Here is a 26,060-nt window from a genome sequence, read left to right on the forward strand (position 1 = left end):
CAGGAAGAGGAGGGACCAGTCTGCAGATAATATAACAGATGTATATTACATGAAGTAAGGCATGGTCCAGCATCAGGTATCTCGGGTTTGCCACACCCGTACTCACCAAAGCGAGCTCCTGAGGATAAAAAAAAAAAAAATTTTAAATAAAAAAAAAATTACAAGTTTAAAAATATATTCGTGTACTTACCGCAGTAAGATTTTGGAGTCTCTCCTGCAATTAAAAGAAAACCAAGTAAAATATTATACTGAAGTATTATGCTAAGAAATAACCAAGTGAATGCATATGTGCTACGTTCAGGGGCGCACTCAGGATTTAATCTGGGGTGGGGGGCTGAGTTAAGTATACGATTTGAGAATACACTCTACGCATTGCTTAAGAACTATGACTGAGCATTTGCAGTGATCGCCAATACATGATACCCATGAACTCCTTTGGTCCGGCTCGGGTAAACGATGTAGCGCTCGTTCCGACAGAGCAATACTTCGTTCGCCTCGAGTTCAACAGCGGTCGTGATTCCCCAGAGCTATAGGGTAGTCTCATTTTATGTGACTGCTAATCCATAAGTAGTATAGAAATAAAAGACACGACACAATATAAATTCTTAAAAAATATTTCTAATTAGGAAAAGATATTTTGAAATTTTTCTAATGTTTTTTTTTTTTTTATATTTTATTGGGGGTGGGTGGGAGGGCTCCTTAGTCTCCTCTCTGGGTGCGCCACTGGCTATGTCTGTGTGTAAACTGAAATCAGGGATTGATTCTTTCTCAAAATTTACTAGTATTTTTTATGGTAACTGATTTTAACTCGTGCAGATATTTTTAAGTTTAAGGAATGTAATCTTAGTAATTGAATCTTTGATAACCATCAGAGATTCAATTCCTGAAGATCACAAATAAGCTTTTGCACATTTCAGACACAACTTCAGTTGACTGTGAAAACCTTAAGGATAGCGAAGTATTATGCGAAGCTGTAGGAATTCCGTAATGGAAGTTTGTGTAACAGCATAAAGAATACAAATAAAGTGGGTTCAATTAGAATATGATACGTATCTTCAGTTACGTTTAAATGCATTATCGAAATTTAAGTTATTTCATTACTCTGTAACTAATCGCTCTGTCTATCCTTATTCCTAATAGATAAGAAATGTCATGTTCATATAAATTACTAATTTATTAGTAATTTTAAGGAATAATGGAAATTCTTTTGTATGTAAGCTAACTTTAAAATAATAAATGTTGATCACAAGGGATATAACTAAGTGGTATTATTAAACTTTCATTCGCATTTTAGGTTTGCAACTTGAAAAAGAACACAGTAAACTTACCTTCGATAATATTAAGCGTCGCTTTAAAACCAATGCCATCAATACAGCAATCTGTTTGAAACATTACCAGAAGTTCATTGCCAATAGATGTCATAGAGGGCGGAGGTTTGGTTCCACAATATCTGAAATTCGAAAACATTCCTTTTTATATTATATTAGATATAGTTATATATATTTATATATATAAAGATAAATAAAGATACAGATAGATAAAGCCGAAATTTGAAACGTTTTTTGTCTCCGGCTTACGAGCCCGGAAAACAGGGGGCGCCGTAGGCACCGGGGGGGGGAGATCCCCCTTATATATATATATATATATATATATAAGGGGGATATAACGCCTTTAATTCCCTTATAGGTAGAAGACGAGGCCTTTATACCCTATCTAGCTTGTGGAGACTGAGTGGGCAGTTCAATGTCCACCGGTAGCCAATCAGAAATAGCTGGCCCATGTCTATCACTAATTAATAACAGCCACCGATGAAGAGGCTGAAAAACAAGTGTTGCCATCGCTTGGTACCTAACCCTAACAAGATATGTTACTGTCTGAAATAATGTGGATACTATGGTAAATTTTCTTGAGTTTACGGGAGAAAAAACACGAGTTGCCGGGAGAAAAAACCCGCATGGCCGTGCCAGAGATCGACTAACTCGGGAATCGGTCAAAGAAAGGCTTAGAAAAAGTTCCTCCAGCCGATGACACAACTAGACTTGAACTTAAGTTCAAGTCCAGTCGTGTTTTCGAGTGACCAAGAGCCACTTCCACTGAGTTACACAATCCTATTAAAAAAAAAAAAAACGTAAATAAATCAGCTAACGCCTTTAATTCCCTTATAGGGAATAGGAGAGGCCATTATACCCTATCTAGGTTTTGAAGACTGAGTGGGGGATTCAATTTCCAATATATATATATAAATTGGAGCACTTTTCAAGAGTATATCATCCAGGTGGTGACATTGAAGGAATAAAGGAACCATCAGTTTATATGGAAATTGTGGTGAATGAAGTGGAGGTGAATAGTCTATTACAGAACCTTAATGTGAATACATCTGTGGGATTGCATGGTATACCACAGCACGGGTCTTACATGAAGCGGCTAAAGAATTGTCAGTGCCCTTAACCATTTTGTTTAATTTGAGTCTCTGATCTGGGTTAGTCCCGAGGGGGTGGAAAGAGGGAAAAATAGTTCCACTGCCTAAAGGAGGATTCAAGACTACTGTTGCAAATTACCGACCGATCAGCATATCAGGAGTTTTTGTCAAGGTCTTGTAGAAAGTAGTCAAGGGAAAAATACAGGAACGGATTGATGAAAATGAGATACTATATGGGGGACAGCATGGTTTTGTGAAGGATAGATCATACCTGAGTAACTTTCTCAGGTTTAATAACACAGTGACCGCTGAACTGGATAAGGGTAATGGATTTACAGTGATACTGCTGGACCTGACTAAGGCCTTTGACAGGATTCCACTTGGAATTCTAATACAAAACTGCAACTTATGGGAATGAATATAGGGTTGGTGAGATGGATATGAGGGTGGTTGATGGAGAGATATCAGAGATTAGTTTACTCAGCAGTTTAGTCCAAAAGACAGCCAGTGACTAGAGGTGTGCCACAGGGTTCTGTTCTTGGACCACTACTATTTAATTTGTTCATTAACGATATAGGAAAGGATCTGAAAGGAACTGTTTATTTGTTTGCTGATGATGGAAAGTTGGGTACAGCAATAGTGAATGCAAAGGATGTCAAAATTTTGCAGGATGATTTGGATAGATTGGAGGACTGGGCTAAGGAGAATGGATGTCAATTTAATGTGGCAAAATGTAAGGTTATGCATTTTGGGATGAAAAGATTAGCAGCAGTATATCATATTGGTGGAACTGTACTCCAGGAGATTGAAGAGGCCAGGAACTTGGGAGTGTTGATGGATAGAGAGTTGACGTTTAGGGGCACATTGCAAAAGTGGCTAAATCAGCTCATCAAATCATTTGGATGCTGAAGAATACTTTAACGAGCAGAGAGAAGCAAGTTATTGATAAGACCCCATCTCGACTACTGTACCCAGATTTGGTCACCTACGTTTCTTCTTGAGGGAGAAGGTTGAGAGGATCCAGAGGCGAGTGACCCAGATGATAGCAGGTCTATTTAATGAACCTTATGAAAGCAGGTTGAAGATTTTTGGGTTGCAGAAATTGGTTGATAGGCGGAAAAGGGAGTGATATGATTGTGACATTCAAATTGTTGAAGGGTTTCTATATGATTAATTCAGAGGATATTTTTGAGAACAGGACTGGTGGTGGGAGGTGTAGGTTAGATCCATGGAAGTTTGACAAGAGTGTGGTTTGTAAGGGTGTTAGAGCTCGGTTTTTTGCTTTTTGAGTGCTGAATGAGTAGAATAAACTGCCAGTCTGTTGTGGGTGCAATGACAGTGAATGACTTCAAGGCGAAGTATGATAGATACTCTGTGAATGTCGAATAATTGTGATGGAAATGATGTATAGGGTCTCCCTCAATGAGTCCAAGGACTCCTTGGAGTCGCCCGTAATAATAATAATAATATATATGTGTGTGTGTGTGTGTGTGTGTGTGTGTGTGTGTGTGTGTGTGTGTGTGTGTGTGTGTGTGTGTGTGTGTGTGTGTGTGTGTGTGTGTGTGTGTGTGTGTGTGTGTGTGTGTGTGTGTGTGTGTGTGTGTGTGTGTGTGTGTGTGTGTGTGTGTGTGTGTGTGTGTGTGTGTGTGTGTGTGTGTGTGTGTGTGTGTGTGTAGAAAATATTTTACCTTGGGTATAATAAGTGTTAAAGATACCAAGCTATTTTAAACCTGGTTTTACTCCATTTCCCAAGTAAGCAAACAGACAAGCAAGTCAAGTTTGCGCCTGCAAGTGTTGCAAGTCTAGCTGATCCTGCACGTAGTGCAAGACCAAGGAACTCATGGTAAAAGTAGAATAAGCTATGATCACTATTCTTAATATTTACCCTTAATGCAAAGCACATCTCCTGGAGAAGATGTGCTTTGCATTAAGCACATCCTGGAGGCCTTTAGTACATAGCATCATACATCTCCTCCAGGAGATGTGCTTTGCATTAAGAGTAAATATTAAGAATAGTGATCAGAGCTTATTCTACTTTTACCATGAGTTGCCTTGGTCTTGCACTACGTGCAGGGTCAGCTAGCCTTGCAACACTTGCAGGCGCAAACTTGACTTGTTTGTCTGTTTGCCTACTTGGGAAATGGAGTAAAACCAGATCTAAAATAGCTTGGTAACTTTAACATATATATATATATATATATATTACCTTACTCCATCTTGTTTAACGTCTTTGACTCCAGTGATCGTTAGAAAATCCCCAATGCATTCAGTGAAATCTATTGCTGCTAGTCCAAAATGCATATCAAAATTTATCTTCAATCGCTTTCCTTGAGGAGCCTGTAGAAGAAATAGTAAACGATATAAGTTTTCTTATTTCAATGATTCAGTATCTGCTGTTGATAACTGCTAATATTGCTGGAGTAATTGTTAAATTGACTTGTGTTGGGCAGCAGTGATGTTAAGAAGTGACAGCAATAATGAGATTTGGACAGAGCATTCAGGAAGGTCAAAGGGCAGGTTTTTGGTTAAAATTTCAAAACCTACTAGCCAGAGGCGGTCATTCTTGAATGATTCTGTATGGGAAAATAAAATTACCCTTTATGTACTGATTAATAAAGCAAAGAATGTAGAAAATAATTCAAACTGTGGTGCCTACAGAACTGCCATAACCGAACCACATACATGAAACTTTATATTGAGTGTTGGTTGTAGTTACTCTCTCTCTCTCTCTCTCTCTCTCTCTCTCTCTTTATATATATATATATATATATATATATATATATATATATATATATATATATATATATATATATATATATATATATATATATATATCTTTTATAAGCCTTCCCCAAAAAAACACGCTTAATTAATTAAATAAAGATCAGACAGAGAGAGAGAATCACTAAAATTTTATTGAATATATGCTGTATTAAACCCCACTTGACAGAAGCATGTTTTTTAATTTATCTGTTTTAATGATAGGAAGATTCTTCCTGCGAAAAATTTCTGTAAAGTTGCTCGCGTGCTTCTTCTTTGCCTAATGATAATATGCCATCGTCTATTATGAGACAAGACAATTCCCTTTAATTTTACTTATCTTGATCAAATTCAACATAACGCACTGCGAGAAATAAAGGACACGCCTCTCTTTTGTCCTCACTAGCGAGAAATGTATTTCTATTGATGCATAATCAGAGAAAATCCTAAATATGCATAATAATAAATATTTAAAGGAAAGACACAAACCAAACAACTTTTGCTCACTTTTGATCCAGTTGTAATTTTTAGTCTGAATATATTCGTTGTAACTTGTCTAGTTGTAAATGAAGCTACAACCAAATCCAAAAATTTCTTAGCCGCGATTTAAAAAAAGTATTGTATTGCTCTCAGATATTACAGAACATCCTCAGCTCTCTCTCTCTCTCTCTCTCTCTCTCTCTCTCTGTCTCTATAATCTCTAACAACAATAATTACTTTAATTGCAATTTTTAAAATATCATGACTTATTTAGTCTTATTTGCAGAATCAGATTTGATGAATTTGATTTTACATTTCAGCTAATATACACATACGTTTTGCTTCATTATTTATGCATGATTTAATATTGTAATGATGTTAATCATTGATTAAAAATAAAATTATTTTATGCCAAATTTGTTGGCACACAAACACAAACAGTTTATATTCCATAACAGCAAATTTAATTTATTCATTATAAAAACTAAACGTTGGCTAACAAATATTCGAGAAATTGCAGGAAAAACATCTTTAGCTATAACTTTTAAAAGTATTAGAAATCAAATAGTTCAGTTTACGATCATGTTTCAAATTATAAAGAGAGAGAGATGTGTTAAAAATAGCCAAATGCTCTCCTAACATTTATTACTAAATTAGTACCTTTCATATCTATGTTCTTTTGCAAGGGATTGAGCAGACGTGCTTCTATCTGGATAATGATCAACTGATCGTTGATATTTGGCCAAATGGTTTATCGAATGTCTGCGATGAAATATCAGTGAACACGCATAGTAATAAATTTCACTCTGTTTTAACATTAAAGTTGAACATAACTTCATATTATAGTTACATAGTATATTATACGGAGTGTGTATTTGCATGCTATTATTCAATGCGTCTGTGTGACGTCACATTGTTTAATTTCGTTAAAGATAAGGAAATGCATAACTCACCAGAATCTTCCAAACACAGACACTGTTGTTATGATAGGATTTAGGATAGTTTTGGCTAGTAATAACTTCTAATCCTGTGGATGCTTCGACAATCTCAGAACATTGGGTATAAAGACTTTCTACTCGAATTCTAAATCCACGTTCCTCATGTTTTGAATTAGAGATGAAACGTAAGTTCAGAGTTGACTCTTCGGTTAGAAAGGTTCTGCCATCTTGCACCCCGCAAAACCTAATTAACAAACAAACAAACAAACAAAAATTCAAATATGCAGATTTTTTGAATATATGATGATACTTTCAAAGAATGACCGGAAATAAATTTTTCCCATTGTATAAATCACTACAAAATTAGTGTACGAGATTTGACTGTTATACGCTATAATAATCTATCAATTATAACGCAGTTTATAAAAATCTATTGTGCAAATGCAAAACTTTCAGAATGCAATACATTAAATCGAATGACACCGGGTAAGGGCAGTCTGTATTTGTTTATTTTATGTCTCCCGCCTAAGAAAATTTGCTTCTTATAGCATATTAGCAGATAGGGTAATGGTTTTTATTTTCCATTTATATAATGTATTTGTTGTTTATTATAGTATTATTTTGTGTGAAATTATAAAAACATATGTTTAATATCTTTTATTGTGTCCATAGCTCCAAATCGTACTGCGAGCATTTGATTTGTTGCTTCCAACATTCCTTATTCCGAACTTTAAATAGTTTAATAACACAGTCACAGTTTGCAGAAATGTTTATTTTTTTATAATGAAAGTTTCTTGGCTTACTTGTCCACCTTTCCTTTAGGGCCACTTATTTCCAACCTATCATTTAGACAGAAGTCATCGAGTTCTAAAGCAAACATATCGAACGTCAAGCGTATTCTCGAACCCAGCTGTTTCATAGGATAAGAAAATTTTATCTAGAAGAAAAAGAGTGAGTTCAGAATGAGAAAAATATCGTTAAACATCTGTCATCAGATGTATGATTTATAGTATATTGAACAGGAATATAAATATTAGATGATAATTGTGATTAAAATAAAGAAAATTGAGAATTCTCTACTTTTATAAGAAATAACGACATAATAGAATTTACTATGACGGAATAGAAATTAAGTATGAAAGTCTTTCATACTTAATGGCAAACTATTCATGAGAAAGAATGACAACACTAAAGTGATACGGATAAAAACACCGGACGATCTCAACGAACTCAAACAAAGAAGGCAGTAAATCTAAATTTTACCTATGAATAATTGGAGCAATATAAACCTAATGGATTTAGTATTTAACATGAATAATTTAGATTCTTATGCACCTGTAAACTGTAAAAATATATATAATTTAAGTTCTGTTAAGAAATTTTTTGATACTACTATAAATTCATCCAAGAATTTCAATATATATCACGTTAATATTAGATCTATAAGGTCAAACTTTGATAATTTAATGTTACTTTTTACAGAGATCCAATCATATATAGATGTACTAGTCTTAAGTGAAATATGGATCAAACAGCTTGAGGTTGATCATTATTCTCTCGCAGATTACGATATGTATTTTGATTTTCGCGATTATAATCGTTCAGGTAGGTTAATTCTATATGCTAAAAAAAAATATTTATAAATTTCACAGACTGGAATTAAAATTGCAAAGTTCTGAAACTGTAATGATTTACGATACAGCAATGAATATACTTATAATTGCTATATACCGTGCATGCGATGGCCCAGTAGATATATTTCTAACAGAGCTAAATAATGTCTTAAAAACCTTAAAATATGCCAATGTCATATTAGTGGGGGATATAAATTTGGACCTTCATAAAAGTAATAGTAAAACTGAACAATATAAAAATATATTATCTACTCATGGGTTTCTTGCTTACATCGATGGCAATACGAGAGAAGTGTACAACTCAAGTAGTTACATTGATCACATATTCATAAGAAACAGAATGGCCTATGAGGTATCCACTGCAATCGACATTAGTAATATAACAAATCACCATTCGATACGTTTGAAACTATCTATACCTAATACTGTTAACATGAGCTACACAGGTAGTCAGAATAAATTTATAATTGGTACCAATTATAAAAAATTTGAAAGGTACATAAAACATTATCAACTGCCACAAACTGATTTATTAGACACAAATCTTCATGTTGGAGGCTTAATGGAATTTTTACAACACTCAAAAAGAATTAAAATAGAATTTAATACTTCCTATATTTCGTCCTAGTCACTAGGACATCTACGGGGATTACAAAAACAATTAATGTAACATTCACACACACAAATCTTACAATACTAAGCCCAACCACTTGGGTGATAGTAAAGTCCTATCTAGGTGGAGCGCCCTCTAAGGGCGGTAGTAGGTGGCCTGGAATGTAAGGTGGGATCTCTGGTGATGAGTGTTTCCCAAATCTTCGGAAGCTTAATACAACCGTATTTATTAAGATTTGGTTGGTTCTGAGAGCTGCTGCTGCTTCTAAGAAAAGTATGGCTACGGCCCTTGGTTACATATATTTGCATTAACTAACTTACGTTACTCTAAACCAATTACTTATCATAACTTTGAAACCATTCGAAATATATTATATTCTACTTGCATATATGAGAAAACTTTTTATTAACCATAATAAAATAATAGCCATAATAAGTGTTAGTACCAACAGACTATGATAGTAATACTTGAATTTTATTTTGTAACTTTGTACTGTGCATTGAATTGTATTGTGAAATATTACCATAATTATACATGTTGAATAGTATAATATGTATAATTTGTATACGTGATGTGTATAATAAACATAATAATAATAATAATAATAATAATAATAATAATAATAATAATAATAATAATAATAATAATAATACCTTCATTCCATATCTGAATTATATTATGTATTTAATAAAAAGAATATTGCAGTTAATTTTGATTTTAAAATTTGCATAAATGGTTTCATTGCTATTAAAACACGAGGAGGCCAAGGACTATTAATGTAACTAGATATTTCTCCACTCGAAGTTAACGTCTGCAATCAAGTAGGCACATTTCTTACCTAAGTAAGTTCGAATGGTAGTGATAATGGGAAACAGAGAGATCAATAAGAACATCTCAGGAACTGCCTCCCTAATAGTACAGCGACGTGGAATATTATCTGAAGAATACTCGGAATGGAGTATTAAACAGAAAATATCAATTCAACATCTGTGACTGGAAACAATTGATTGATGCAAAGGTACCCAAATGATCGATAATCGTCAAGTTCAAGACGTGTTGTAACTAGTCAAATAACTGCGTAGTACAGATTGTGAGGGAGTAAGTCTGAAAGCAGAATGAATTCTGCGGGATGCAACAACAGAAAATCATTAAGAGTAGCACTCATGTCCAGGGATTGACAAATTATGCAAAATTCTACTCCCCTTATAAAATTAGGCTTCACTTAAAACAAGTGGATTTTTACATTAAAGCCAGATAAAATGGAATAATAACTCATAGCTCTTTAATCTATCCTTGTACGGAACACAGATCTGCAAGAAATTTGTAACTGGCCTTTGAATCCTCTCTCCATCATTTCTTCATCACCAAGAAATCCAGGTGACCAGATCTGTGCGCAGTAGTCCAAATGCGGTTTTATTAATGCCTTGTAAAGTGGAACAACTTCCTTATCCTTGACAAGTAGGGATAATTAAGTTATGTGTTTTTTTCAACAACCATGCAATTTGATGTGATGTTTTGGAAACCTCTGCAATATGTCCTTCACACTTACGTTCTCTGTCCACAATAACTCCCAAATCCCTTGCCTCGTTAACTTCTTGCAGGTCAGTTCCATTAACATCGAAAATAGCACGTGATCTCATCTTCCCGAAGGGATCAAATTAGAGATTAAAGGAACTTGGAAAATGATCAGAATTACAGGGTGGCCATAAAATAACTTTCCCCTCTTTGGAGGCATCTATAGTTAAAACCAATAAACGGAATGAGACCAAATTTTATATTGAGACTCTTGAAGGCATGGGGAGATGATTTCCGGGAAAAAATAATTTAGTACAAAAAGTTCCCTATCTGCGATTTTTGCTACTAAATCTTTTTTCGCGGAAATCATCTCCCCATGCCTTCGAAAGTCTCAATATAAAATGTTGTCTCATTCCCGTGTATTAGTTTTAGCTATAGATTCTTACAAAGAGAGGAAGTTAATTTATGGCCACCCTGATATATATCAGAGTGGCCATAAATTAACTACCTCTCTTTGCAGGAACCTGTAGCTAAAACTAATACATACATACATACATACATACATATATATATACTACATTCTTACCATAAAGTAAGCTAGAGAAAAGAAAATGTTATTAAATAAAATCGTAAGGAAGTTAAATAAATTTAGAGTACTGTATTGCATTCATCGATACCGCAAGTTTACGTTGTGTGTTTACAAGATAACTCATATAAGTACCTCAATCAATTGTTATTATTATTACGTGACACCTGCAGGGAGAACAAGGACTCATTAGTATTGTCTTATATGACAGAAAACACTGTACAGGTTTTACGTATTACTAACCCTGGACATTGAAAATGAAAGATAACGTGAAAAAGAAATCACTAATATTTATTTAGAGGTATAACGATTTATGCTTGATAACAAAGCAGCACCAATATGATTGCTTGACGGTAGTCTAGTGCAATCCGTACGATTGTTTCGCGTTAGCCTAGCCTACACACTAATGAATGAATCATTATAAAATTTTTATTTTTACGCTAATTAATTAATTTTACTATTTTACTAATTAATAACAGTTCATTTTTATGCAGTTATGATTTAACACTGCATCTTTACGTTTGTTTATATTTCTCTCGTCTGCATATGGCCATATAAGGTCCGTAAGTGTTTGTGTGTAAGTTTCGATAAATTTTTAGATGTGTGTATATTTTAGGGTAGTAAAATTTATATTTCTTCTTCTTTGACTGCCATTTCCTATCGATGGTCGGCGACCACCGTGGCAAATTTTAAGTAATCCTCAGCCACTCTGAACACTCCCTCAGAGCTCATCCCAGTCCACTGTCTGATGTCTGCCAGCCAAGATTTTCTTCGTCTTCCTTGTCCTCTTCTTCCATTTATCTTCCCTTTTATAATCAACTGAAATAGCTTATATTTTTCATTACGAAGTAGGCGACCAAGATATGCAGTTTTCCTTCTTTTTATGGTATGTAAAAGTTCACGTGACTTCCGCATTTCTTCCAGTACTTCCTGATTGGACTTTTTTTTTTTTTGCTGTTCATGGGATTTTTTTAACAATTGATGTTTTCTTCAAGGTCAAAGTTTCTGCACCGTACAGCAGTACAGACGATACATAGCATTTAACCATGCATACTCTAATCCCTCAATTTAAACTGTGGTTACACAGTGTTAATTTCATCAGGAGAAATAGTTTACTTGCATTTCAATTCTAAATTTTATTTCCATTTCTGGATTGCATTCTTCATTTAACCAGCATCCACGATATTTAAACTTTTTCACTCTTACTGTTTCTTTCAAATTTAAAGAAAGTGCGTAATTAAGAGCTCATTTCTTGCTTATCCATGAATTTGGTTTTGGTGATATTTATTTTTAATCCAATTTTCTCTCTATCGTCGTTCACTAGTTCCAGAAGATTTTGAGGATCCTGAATATTGTCAGCCAGGAAAGGTGTGTTATCTGCATATCGGATGTTACTGATGATTTCACTATTTGCATTAATCCCTTCCTCTCTTCATTTTAAGATTTCTTGAAATATGGCTTCTGAATATATGTTGAAAAGAAGAACTGACAGCACACATCCTTGCCTCACTCCTCGTTTGATGTTAATGGTCGACTGTAACCAGTCAATGTTTTCAATGATCCTGATATCTTTACCATCTAATCCAATTCTTTTTAATAGTGCAACCATTTTTAGTATGCTGAACTGTCAAATGCTTTCTCGAAGTCAATGAAGCAAACGAATACTTCTCTGTTTGGGTGAATACACTTTTGGAATAAGATTTGAGAAGAGAACGGAGCCTCTCTCGTTCCCAAACCGTTTCTAAAGCCGAATTATGTATCACTGATGGTGTGATCACATTTCATTTTCTGTATATTCTTTTTTGAATTATTTTCAGAAATATTTTGAGAACATGACTCATTAGGCTCATCATTCTGTAGTCATTACAAGTTTTCGCATTTGCTTTTTCAGATGAAGAAGATTTAGCATGATGAAGGTCGACTGTAACCAGTCTTGAGGGATTACACCTGTTTCGTAGATCTGATTAAATAGCTTTATTAATATAATAATGTTGTTACCTTCTAATGTCTTTACTTTTTCTGCTGGTATTCTATCATGGCATAAGGCTTTACCATTTTTAACTGAGTCCAGCTCAAATTCTACCTCTGATCTTAGAATGCATGGACTTTTCATTCTGTTTATAAGTATTTCTGGGTTCTGTTTGGCATCAGTAAAGAGTTCCTCTACATATTTCACTTATTATTGTATTTTGTCATCCTTTTCGGATATTATTTCTCCCTTTTTTTCCAAGGATACATAGTTGTTTTTTCTTAAATATACCTGAGGTATCTTTCATCTTTTTGTGTACATTAAAACTGTCATGCTTTTCCTATAGAATTTCTATTTCTTTACAGTTTTCATTCATCCAGATTTCTTTTGCTTCTCTGATTTTGCCTTTAATAACTTTCTGAACCTCTTTATATTTTGCTGGACTATGATTTTTATATGATCTGTGTTGATCCATGAGAGAAAGAATAATTTCATCAGTTATCCATTCTTTCTTTTTACTGCTTTATCAAGACACAAGGTATTGGCACAGACCTCTATGAAGACAGATTTTAATTTATCCCATGATTCATCAATACTTATGACGTCATCATTCTTGATAAGTGCTATCTCTTGATTCAGATCTTGACTCAATTTATTTCTTATGTCTGTTTTTTTTTACCTGTCCTAAATCAAAACTTTTTTGTTGATGTTTCTTAAGTATAGCTTTCTGTCTAAGTTTTACCTCCGTTAGCAATAGATTATGATCAGAAGTAATATTCGCAGTAGGATAAGATTTTGCACACTCTTTATGGAATTTCGAAATCTTGGAATAATTAGCAATTAACCAATTTGGTTTCTGACTATATTTGCACTATTATCCTGTGGTTATCGTCAAGTACAATGCTTTCTTGTGGTGGCTTAAACCACGTGTTTGTGATAATTAGCTCCTCTTTTTGGCAGAATTCAATAAGACGGTCTCCTCTTTCATTTCTTGTTCCCAGTATATGATCGCCAACTACATCTCATCTTATACCTTTCTCAAATTTATCATTGGAATCACTCATAACGATGTTAATATCATGCTTTTTTGTGTTTTTCATTATTCTTTTAATTGATCATAAAATTCTTAGATCTCGGTATCACTATTTTCAACAGTAGGGACATAGACGTGTATAAGATCAATATCTAGTGGTTGACCTTTCAGTTTTAATAACATCATCCTATCTGAGTAGGAGATGAAGGTCAACAGTAATTTATTGGCATCTTTGTTTAATATTATTCCAACTCCATTTTGATGGTTGCTTTCATTACTTCCAGAGTGGTACATTGTCATGCCATTAACTTGAGTTTCGTCTGATCCTACCCACCTCACTTTACTCATTCCAATATATCTTTTCAAAAAAAAAAAAAAAAAAACCGCGATTCTGAGCAGTTCAAACTGCTTTCATCAAGGCTCAACTGTATTTCTAATCAACTATTTATACAAGTGCACAATGGTAGATCTGATAAACCATTACAAAATCGTCCTCTATCCACTCTTCTACTGTGGTTTTACTGAATATTTAAAGTATATTTCGCTTATAAATATCGTAAGCTATTATAATTTTATAACATTATTAAAGTCATGTAATCATTGAGCAGAATGCAAGAGTAATACCTGTTGTGCTAATCGAAGAGAACATTTATCCTTTTTACTCATTGTATCTCAGCAATGGGATAAAGGTTCTCTTCAAGTTCTTAATCTTTGAGGACAACCTTAATAAAAGAACGATGTTTGGTATAACTATTACTCTATAAATAGCAAATATTGAATTGTTGATAATGATACTTACGTTGACTTGAAACTCAATAGATGTGTTTGACGGATAGTTGCGATCCGGGAAACCAGGACTAACGATATAAGTAGGCGTTTCTTCGTCTGTCAAACTAATTGTTTTGTTATCGAAAATCTCAAATACTTCAGAGTCTGAAAATGAAAAAATAAACATCAATGACAGTTTTTACGGATAAAACATGTATATTGTCAGCCGACGTATATCGAGATATTACAGGAAACAAAATCTATAGCCTGAAAATTAAAATAATAATAAATTTCTGACAGACAGACAGACTTCTGGAACATAATACGCCAAACATCACTGTTGTCGAACAACAACATAACTTTGTAAACTGAATATAGAAATGATAATAATAGTAATAATCATGTTTATTAACATTTTATTATTTCTCAGATAAATTACATACATTATATGAACACAATTATGCATAACAAATACTTTCTCGTACATAAAGTTTTTTTTAAATAATAATAATAACAATAACTGTTTACAAAGTATATTATTGTAATATTCACAATGATGATTATTACAAATGTTTCTTTGCAATTTTACACTCTATATATACAATATCACTGGATATAATCACTCTATATTGCATACTTTTGTTACAGTTATTACATACATTACATACATTTGTTTACATATGATGCATTACTTACATTTGTTTACATATGATGCATTACTTACATTTGTTTACATACGATACTTACATTACATACATTGGTTTACATGTGATACATACATTACATGCATTTGGATATATATGATTCATCTTGGATGAGAACTAATTTCTCTGCTTTCATCCTCGAAGCTTATATGAAAACACACCAGTTGGTTATTATTTATTCGTTTTTGTTTGCTGTGTTGGGAAGCTACGAAATCTATGATTGAGAAATTTGGGCGCGCTCACGCACGCACGCACGCACGCACGCACGCACGCACACACACACACACACACACACACACACACACACACACACACACACACACACACACACAATAACTTGTAATGTATTGACGCGTCGCTGAACTGGAAGCCTGAACAAATATATTGTGTTTCATTAAGTTTGTATGGTATTTTGGGTGCGTGTTTCTTGTTCACAGTATGTCCTTAGAGCTCTGGCTGTTTGTAGTTTGTAAGGTTTCTGTATTCAAAACGTAATTTGTTTATCATGTCTGGGATGTAGAAGTTTCGCGTGGCATTTCCGTTGTGATTTTTGTATTTTTATGTGATATAATTAGTTGTCTGAGGTCTTGTTATACGGTATGTATTTCTGACTGTCCTGTAGTTGGCATCGAAATAATGTTTTAGCAAAGCTGCATAGTGACATAAATGTTTTGCTGTCAGTATTTTGTGTTCTGACATTGCAATGTATATAAGGTCGTTATTTTCTCTTTGTTCCCAAAAGATCAGTTATATCATTTTGTACTGTAGCGACATTAATCTATATAATTTGTAACGTGCACAGAAAGCATACGTTGTTATAGCGTATCTTAGTATATTTTGGCATAGTGCTTTGTATATTAGTGTTTTTAGGTGTGTGGAAACTATGTCTTTTAACCTGTAGTGTTTGCCACTTATTGTTCGGAGATTGTTGTGTAGATGGTTTATGTGGCTATTCCAGTTCATATCTGCATCGCAATAATAATAATAATAATAATAATAATAATAATTTAGGTGGACACAGTACACTTTCATAACTGCAGAAATTCTATTTAATTGTATGCTCCAAAAACATAAATTTTGTAAATAATTTATGTTAATTCTCCTTCAACGCAGAAGTAGAAGGAGAGTTATGAAAATGATATCTCTTGCTTTTTAAAACGTTACATGCCACTGGGTGGACAGTGGCAGTCTTTAGTTCTACCACAGTGAGTGACGCTATGATCGGTCGCATGAACACGGCACACTAGTGGTTCAAAACGGCAGCTGTTATAGATGCTAGTACAGTCTTTCTCAACCAGTGGTCCGCGACAATGGGACAGGTGGACCGCAGGCAGACTTAAATTAATTAAATAAATAAATATATTTTTTTAATTATCTAAACAAATTAAAATTGAATAAGTAAGTAAAAATTTTTGAAATCAAATGGAGACTTAAGAAAAATAAAAAATATCGTCAGAATGTTCAAAGGTGGAAGGAATAAAACTGTGCTGTCGTTCACTTCACCACTGTTTTATTTTTCGTCATTCTGCCACTAAATTAATAAATAATGACACTTATTTGTGCCTATGGTCCCACAGATAGTTCTGCTAAGGCAGAGGTGGAAGAAGTTTTGAAGCTTTAGAGAAAGCAACTGACACAATGGAAAAGAAAAACTTGGTCGTTGTTGGGGATCTAAAGAGCAGAGTACGAAATGGTTGTCAGATATACAAAAATATTCTTGCAAAATTGTGAGAAAAGAGCAAAGATAATAATAATGGCAAATACCTATTGGAGTTCTGTTCATGACATGCACTGGTTATTACTAACACAATATTCCAACATAAAAATGCGCACAAATTTACATGGAGAGAAGAGGCAAGGAATAAGAAAAGTCTAATTGACTATGTTATTGTTGATTTCAGAAATGCTGAAATCAAAGGAATTGAAATTGGAAGTGATCACCATTTAATCATGAGAAGGAAAAAAGTGATTTTTATACTGAAAAGAAGAACATGTAAGAAAGTTCAAAAGCGATTAAAAGTTGAACACCTCTCAGATGTGAACTCTAGACTAAAATACAGAAATATTATTCAAGAAAAAAAAATGGAAACGTTTGAGAACAGGAACCAAACCTCGGAGAGTGAGTGGCAAACCCTGAAGAAAATATTGATTGATTCAGCCAGAGAGGCATGTGTTGAGGTGGTCTGCAAGGATAGAAAAATCAGAACCCCATGGTGGACACAGGAGGTTAAAGAGCAGTGAAGGAAACGAAGAAAGCATTTCCCAAGTTCCTAGCAAATACTCAGATTCTGTTCCTTGAGAATAAAAGACAAATATAAGATGGCTAATCACTGTGTAAAACTAGTTAAACAAAAGTCATGGGAAGGAAGACTGCTAAGAACATGGAAAATAAATATCACGAAGGTGGCAAAATATTCTGGACGTTTTAGAAAAAGCTCAGAAATGGAGGAAAAAGTGACATAAAAGGAAATAAAGATGATGGAAGTGATATGAAAACTGTCGAAAGAATATTCTTGATGTACGGACTAATTACTTCGAAAAATTGCTAAATGAAGCAAGTAGTGATGACAACACTTCAGTATAAAACACTCATCAGAAAAGCAATCAAGAATACATATAAATTCTTGAAGTAGAAAAGTAATCAAGAGCCAGAAATATGGAGAGACAGCGGAAGTAGATGATATTCGACCAGCAATTCTCACGTATGGATGTATAGAAGTTTTACAATGGCTGCACTGCATAGTTCAGATGGCCTGGACAGAGGGATGAATTCTCGATGATTGAAGTTGAGCTCTCATAGTATCCATATATAAAAAGGGAAATAAAACTGAATGTGCGAATTACCGAGATATTTCCATACGGAGTGTTCCTGTTTAGATTTATGAAAATATACTTGAGAAACGGTTGAGAAGGATTGTCGAAAGGAAGCATGGTGTAGAACGAGCTGGAGTCAGGTCAAATAGAAGCAGTCAGAATCAGATTTTTACGTTATAAAAATAGTTGAGAAATCGTGGGAATATAACTAAGATCTGTATTTAAGTTTTGTAAAGAAAAGCTATTCAAAACTTGATAGTTGTATGGTGTTAATTCAGAATTATATCAAGCAATACTTAGTCTTTATTTGAGTTGTATGTCAGCAGTTTAGAATAAAGGAAGTACAGGAACACGATTTGATGTTAAATCTGGTGTCAGGCAAGGATACATTATTCACTCTGTTTTTATTATCTACATGGCTCACATTTAATGAGAGAAACTTGATATCAAAGCTGGTGATGATAATCTCAACTCTTTAATTTATTCAGACTATGTTATACTTCTAAATAAATACAGAACAAGTCTGCAAGATTTAACTAAATTGAATAACTGTTATAAAAGATATGGTATGAAGGTCAGCAGTAACATGACAGAGAAATGAAAATAGGCATAAGCACTGAAAATATCAACTTTATTGTGAATGGAGAACCCATAACACAAGTAGAGCATTTCAGTTATTTAAGTGCGATTTTTAGTTAAGATCGTAAACTAAATATGGAAATAGACAACAGATTCAATAAATGTGGCATGGTAGGAAATCAATTGAATAAATTTATATGGAAGAAGAGAAAAATTAGTCAAAATACTAAATTAGCTGTATACAAGACAATATTCAAACCAATTTTAACTAATGGATCTGAGAGTTTGGTTAGAAATAAAACACATGACAAAAGATTCGAGAGCACAGGTATGATAGGCTTAAGACAGACCAGAGGCGTAAATAGATGGCATCAGTGACAATATCATATTAAAAACGAGGGACATGAAGAAAGAACTTAACATTGTTACCATCCAGGAATGGGTTGCAGTGCTACTAATCTCAGGTGGTATGGTCACATAAACAGAATGATAGAAGAAAGATTAGAAAAACAAGTGTTCTTTGCGAGGTTATGAGGGAAAAGGCCAAGAGGAAGACCAAGATGCAGGTGGATTGATACGGTAAAAGGTGGCTGAAAGGACAGAAATATAAGATCTGATAATGCTGGAGTCTTGATAGATAACAGATTGATTTGGAAGAAATTGTAGATAAGAAGTTAGTAAAGATGGAAGTTTTTCATGTTGTTCTATCGTATCCTGAATAATCTCAAGCGATGTGCAGGAATATACATATCAGGAATTTGATGATGATAATGATGATGATGATATTCTTGCCTTCGGACTGTGGTATTCTTATCGTGATAGTTGAAAAGTTTTCCTGCATGGAATCTTATAGATGCCTGAACAGGAGACGGTAGTCGCTGGTTTTTATAAGAAGTATGGAGGCTTGAGTTTATCAGTGATTCTGTATAATTCTTTTTCGGGTCAAACTACAAACTTCATAAAGAAACCAGCAAAACCAATTTGTTTTTGACATCCTTTAATTTCTCTCTCGTCCCCAGTAATAATTAGTAATACTGTATCAATAAAATTCATTCTCATAACACATAATTCATAACAGTGTGACAAATAAACCCAATTAATAAATATTCATGAAACAGGTAAGGAAGACACTTTAGATTAGCTTTTTTGAAGGCAATGAGATATTTGGAATTTTTCCGGAATACTAAGCATAAAAATCTTGTAAGATATTAAAAAAAATATGTTACATATCATAGTAACAATGATTCATGTAGTTTCTATCAGCGGTTGAACAATATTTATTAATTGGTCAGAATTAATTAATTGATTACTGTTATAGTGAAACTTAAAACTTTTCATAGGCATTGTATATATTTTTGAGGAAAAAAAACCTTATGCTGAAAATGCATTTTTAAACTTACCCTCTGGAAGGTCTTTGGAAGCATATATACTTAATCCTTTTTCTGGACGCCATGGCTCATAATACTGCAAAAATAAATATATATAAAGTCAGTGTATGCAGTATTGGCTACATTACAACAACAACAATTATTATTAGTATTATTATTATTATTAATCTTCATCCATTCCGTCCCAGGACTTGCTACAAAACATTTAAGCCTTTGGTAACTGAAGATTTGCCGGAGAGTTACAAAAGACGTACAAAATAGAATTTTTACTTTTTTTTTAATCTATACGATACTAATGTCTATATGATCATGTATAGACCAGCCTTTTGCCTAAAATTAATAATAGAGAAAAGAAGAGCATACAACATAGAAACACATATTGCATTTATTGACTTTGAAAAAGCATTTGACAAAGTTAAAAGAAACATATTATTTAACATATTAAAAGAAAGACAAATACCAAATAATATCCTAAAAGTTATCATAAGTATATATGAAAATAATCAAATACAAATAAGATTAAATCACGAGCTATCATATACAAGAGAGATAAGCTAAAGGGGTCAGACAGGGATGTCCTCTCTCAGCAACTCTTTTTGATATTTACTTAAATGAAATAATAATAAAATGGAATAAAAATGGGGTGCTTAAGGGTCAAAGCTGAATAACTGAGAGGAGACCTCCACATAGCCTTTAAAGGAATGCGGAGAACCGACCAGGGCTTCTGACCTAATGTCCAATCCTCACCTTCTCGTGGTGCACCCTGTTGGGTATCTACTTTGATACTGAACGAACGAGGATGGGCTAGCAATTTGGGATTTAGCCGACCAAATTGTATTCTTATTGGTTAAGCCAAAATAAAAAAATGATGGTACAATATGACAAAATTTCATGCCGGCTGGGGCGTCGCCCGGTTAAACAAGGCCCCCGTTGTTTTCGCCAGGGAACCAGGGCGAACAGCGAAAAGTCAGCTACTGGAACAAATCTGAAAACAATCCCCAACCCAACATCACCAGAGTTAAAGATCGATACTATCAACGTAAGAAGCCTCAATGGCAAAGAAATGGAGCTAACTGAGGAATTGGATAAGTACCAGATCGACATAATAGGGGTGACTGAAACAAAAAAAGACCAAAACTGGTGAGATCTCTCTGAGTAATAAATACAAAATGTTATATTCAGGCAATGACAATCAAGGAAAAGAAGGAGTAGCCATAGTATTCAACACAAAATACGAGGCTAATCTTCTTGAATGGCAGTCAGTCTCAAGTAGAGTAATGTGGGCAAATATGAGAATGGGGAACTGGACAATCAGACTTATTTGTGCCTATGGTTCCACAGAAGGCTCTACTAAGGTAGAAGTGGAGGAATTTTTTGAGGCTCTAGAGAAAGCTACTGACACAATAAAAAAGGAAAAGTTGGTCCTTGTTGGAGATCTAAATACTAGAGTAGGAAATGATTGTGAGACATACAAAAATATTTTGGGAAAATTTGGAGAAAAGAGCAAAGCTAATAATAATGGCAAATATCTGTTGGATTTCTGCTCAGGACATGGACTGGTTATTACTAACACCATGTTCCAACATAAAAATGTGCACAAATTCACATGGAGAGAAGAGGCTAGGAATAAGAAAAGTCTCATTGACTATGTTATTGTTGATAGTGATGTTTTCTCCCTGGTGCAGGACACCAGAGTGTACAGAGGATTTGAAATTGGAAGTGATCACTATTTAGTCTTCAGCAGGATAAAATTGAATTTCATATTGAAAAGAATAACATGTAAGAAAGTTTTAAAGCGAATAAAAGTTGAGCAGCTCTCAGATGTGAACTGTAGACTAAAATACAGAAAGATTATTGAAAAGAAAATGAAAGAGTTTGAGAACAGGAATCAAACCTTGGAGATTCAGTGGCAAAGTCTGAAGAAAACATTGATTGATTCTGACAGAGAGGCATGTGGTGAGGTTGTGTGCAAGGATAAAAATAATCAGAACTCCCTGGTGGACACAGGAAGTTAAAGAGGCAGTGAAGGAAAAGAATAAAGCATATCAAAAGTTCCTGGCAAAAGTCAGAATACAGAGCCAAATGTAAGAAAGCTAAACAGTGTGTAAAACTAGCTAAACAAAAGTCATGGGAGGATTTTGGCAAGAATATAAAAAATAAATATCAAGAAGGTGGCAAAATATAATGGAGGTTGTTGAAGAAGCTTTGGAATGGAGGAAAGAGTGCTGTAAAACGAGTTAGAGATGATAAAGGTGACATGAAAACAGGAGAAAAAGATATCCTTGAAGTATGGAGTAATTACTTTGAAAAACTGCTAAATGAAACAAGCAGTGATGACAGCACAGTGATAAAAAACACTGACCAGGCATGCAGTCAGGAATACATATCCATACTTGAAGTAGAAAAAGCCATCAAAGGCTTGAAATGTGGAAAGGCAGCAGGAGTAGATGATATTCGACCAGAAATGCTGAAGTATGGTGGTATAAGAGTCTTACAGTGGCTGCACTGCATAGTTCAGAAAGCCTGGACAGAGGGACGAATTCCCGATGATTGGAGTAGAGCTCTCATAGTACCCATATATAAAAAGGGAAATAAAACTGCATGTGAGAATTATAGAGGTATTTCCCTACTGAGTATTCCTGGCAGGATCTATGCAAGTATACTCGAGAAACGGTTGAGAAGAATTGTGGAAGAAAAGCTTGGTGAAGAACAAGCTGGATTCAGGCCAAATAGAGGCTGTCAGGATCAGATCTTCACTTTACGACAAATAGTCGAGAAAGCATGGGAATATAACAAAGATCTGTATTTAAGTTTTGTCGATTTGGAAAAGGCATATGACAAGGTACCAAGAGAGAAGCTATTCAATACGCTGCAGTTATATGGTGTCAATGGGGCATTATATCAAGCAATACTTAGTCTTTATTTGAGTTGTAAGTCAGCAGTTAGAATTCAAGGAAGTAGAGGAAGATGGTTTAATGTTAAATCTGGTGTGAGACAAGGATGTACATTATTCCCTCTGTTATTCATTATCTATATGGATCACATTATGAAGGAAAGTGGTATTAAACATGATATCAAAATTGGAGATGTTAATGTCAGCTCTTTGCTTTATGCGGATGATGTTATACTTCTAAATAAATCCGCTACAAGTCTGCAAGATTCTCTGACTACATTGAATAGCTGTTGTAATAGATATGGTATGAAGGTCAGCAATAAAAAGACAAAGACAATGAAAATAGGCAGGAATAAAATTATTGAAAATGTCAACTGTGTTGTGAATGGAGAACCTGTGGAACAAGTAAAACATTTCAGCTACTTAGGCACTATTTTTACTGAAGGTGGTAAATTAAATATAGAAATAGACAACAGAATCAGCAAAGCTGGTATGGTGGGAAGTCAATTGAATAAATTCATAAGGAATAAGAGAGAAATTAGTTGGAACACTAAAAGCTGTATACAAGACAGTGTTCAAACCAGTTTTAGCTTAGGGATCTGAGAGCTGGGTCAGAAGTAAAACACTTGACCAAAGACTAGAGACCGCAGATATGAGAGTCCTGAGAAAGATTATAGGCATCAACAGATGGCATCAATGGCAATATCATATTAAAAACGAGGATATTAGGAAAGAACTTGACATTGTCAGCATCCAGGAATGCGTTAGCAGAGCTAATCTCAGGTGGTATGGTCACTTAAATAGAATGGGAGAGGAAAGATTAGCAAAACAAGTGTTCTCTGCCAGGTTGGCAGGAAAACGACCCAGAGGAAGACCAAGATATAGGTGGATTGATACGGTACAAAGTGCCTTAGACAATAGAAATATAAGATCTGATAATGTTGGGGTCGTGACAAGTAACAAACTGATTTGGAGGAAAATTGTAGATAGGAAGTTAGTAATGATGTAATTTTTTCATGTAGTACTGTCATATCCTGTACACCCTTAAGGGTACAGGAATTTGATGATGATGATGATGATGATGATGGAATAAAAATTCCCATCTAGATATTAAACTTCTCCTACAGTGAACTTAAACACTCTCCTTTTTGCCTACGACCAAATAATATTTACAAATTCTGAAGATGACTTACAGAAAGCCATTTTAGATCTAAATGAGATATCCAAAGATTATGATATGATAATGTCAACAGGAAAATCAAAAACTATGGTCTTTAAAGGACAAGATCTAGCAAGAACTAAAATAGTAATAGATAACAAGATCTTAGAACAGGTGAATAAACGTAAACATTGCAAAATATTTAGAAATAACAGGTGTAATTAACTCTATATTTAAACCAAACCTAGTTCAAAAACAAACCAGACTAAAAGTACACAATACATTAGCCCTACCAGTCTTAATGTATGGAAGCGAAATCTTGACAATAAAACAAAAAGACAAACAAAGATTAACAACAGCAGAAATGAAGTTTATGAGATAAACTGCCAAGTATACCCTATTTGATCACAAAAGAAATGAAGAAATGATGAAAGAATTAAACCAAGAATCAGTAATAGAAAAAAATTAAAAAATATAAACATAAATGGATGGAACACGTTCAAAGAATGAAAATAGAAAGATTACCAAAACAAGCCTTAAAGTACAAGCCATTAGGAAAAAGAAAACCAGGACGTCCTCTTAAACGATTCAACGATGACTTCTAAGGCCGGAACAGGCCATGCTAGGCCTAAATCCTTGATAGGCATGATGATGATCATGATGATGATGAGTTTTTTTTAATGTGAATCCTGTAATAAAGGCAGTTAGTCTGTAGTGGATTAGCATCTCCGTAACTTTGATAACATTAGATCTTTTGCGACTTAAGAAGTTTTTCTAGATCTCTTCAGCATAAATTTTAGAGTTTGTCGATCTTTGGCTCAGTTGGATTTTTTCTTCCAGAAGGAAAAATCTCTCCACAAAGGGTTAAGACGTGTTAGACAGCACACCATGCGATCGCACTCAACCTGATGATTACGAGATATAGAAGCTCCGAATTTTTTTTTTAAAGTAGGGCTAGGAAGAGTGCTAACGAAAATTTGACACGCACACACACACGCATGTATATATATATATATATATATATATATATATATATATATATATATATATATATATATATATATATATATATATATATATATATATATATATATATATATATATATATGACTGTGTGTGTGTGTGTGTGTGTGTGTGTGTGTGTGTGTGTGTGTGTGTGTGTGTGTGTGTGTGTGATCTTCGTACTGACCGCACGAAGAAAGACTTATAAGTTCAAATCTAAGGGCCGACCTGAGGAACATTTTCTAAGCCTTTTTCCGATCGGGTCCCGAGTTAGTCGATCTCTAGCGTGGGCAAGAGGTTTTTTTCTCACGGAAACTCGGGTTTTTCGTCAAGCAAAGTCAAGACAATCGCCAGTCGAACCCACACTATTTTCAGACATTAAAAATAGTGTGTTAGGGTAGAGACCACCAGATGGCAGGACTTGTCAGCCGTCTTCTATACTGCGTAACGATTAATTCCAAAATGTTGGTATCGTTATATTGATGATATTTTCCTCATCTGGGAAGATGGTGTTAACAACATCAATTTATTTCTAGACCACCTAAACAAGTGCCATGAAAAAATCTCTTTTACCTTCGAACTGGAATCCGATGACTGCCTCCCCTTTCTAGACCTGAAACTCACCAGATGTGCTGAGGGTAATAAAATCTCTATTTTTAGAAAACCTGCTCATACTGACAGATACCTTCATGCTTCCTCCCATCACTACCCCCCACACACACACACACACAAAAATTTGGGATTATTTCCACCTTAGCTCACCGAGCCAAACTTTTACTTACAGAAGAAACAGAAATTGAAAATGA

The 26,060-nt window shown here is 34.2% G+C and overlaps 1 protein-coding gene across 1 annotated transcript in view; it reads right to left on the reverse strand.

Annotated features, from left to right (window-relative positions):
* LOC150098756 (transmembrane protease serine 9-like) overlaps window positions 1-26,060 on the reverse strand; it is a 197,288-nt gene that overhangs the window by 64,076 nt on the left and 107,152 nt on the right. Inside the window, exons 13-18 of the mRNA XM_090405745.1 lie at window positions 20,213-20,276; window positions 14,747-14,880; window positions 7,401-7,534; window positions 6,613-6,841; window positions 4,626-4,756; window positions 1,329-1,450 (exon numbers count right to left, since the gene is read on the reverse strand). Of these exons, the coding sequence (XP_090261871.1) occupies window positions 1,329-1,450; window positions 4,626-4,756; window positions 6,613-6,841; window positions 7,401-7,534; window positions 14,747-14,880; window positions 20,213-20,276 (814 nt within the window). The remainder of the gene's footprint in view (window positions 1-1,328; window positions 1,451-4,625; window positions 4,757-6,612; window positions 6,842-7,400; window positions 7,535-14,746; window positions 14,881-20,212; window positions 20,277-26,060) is intronic.

This window comes from Typopeltis vanoorti, chromosome 15 (assembly GCF_054136105.1).
Source record: "Typopeltis vanoorti isolate ZY-2024b chromosome 15, IOZ_Tvanoo_1.0, whole genome shotgun sequence".
Taxonomy (NCBI): Eukaryota; Metazoa; Arthropoda; class Arachnida; order Uropygi; family Thelyphonidae; genus Typopeltis; species Typopeltis vanoorti.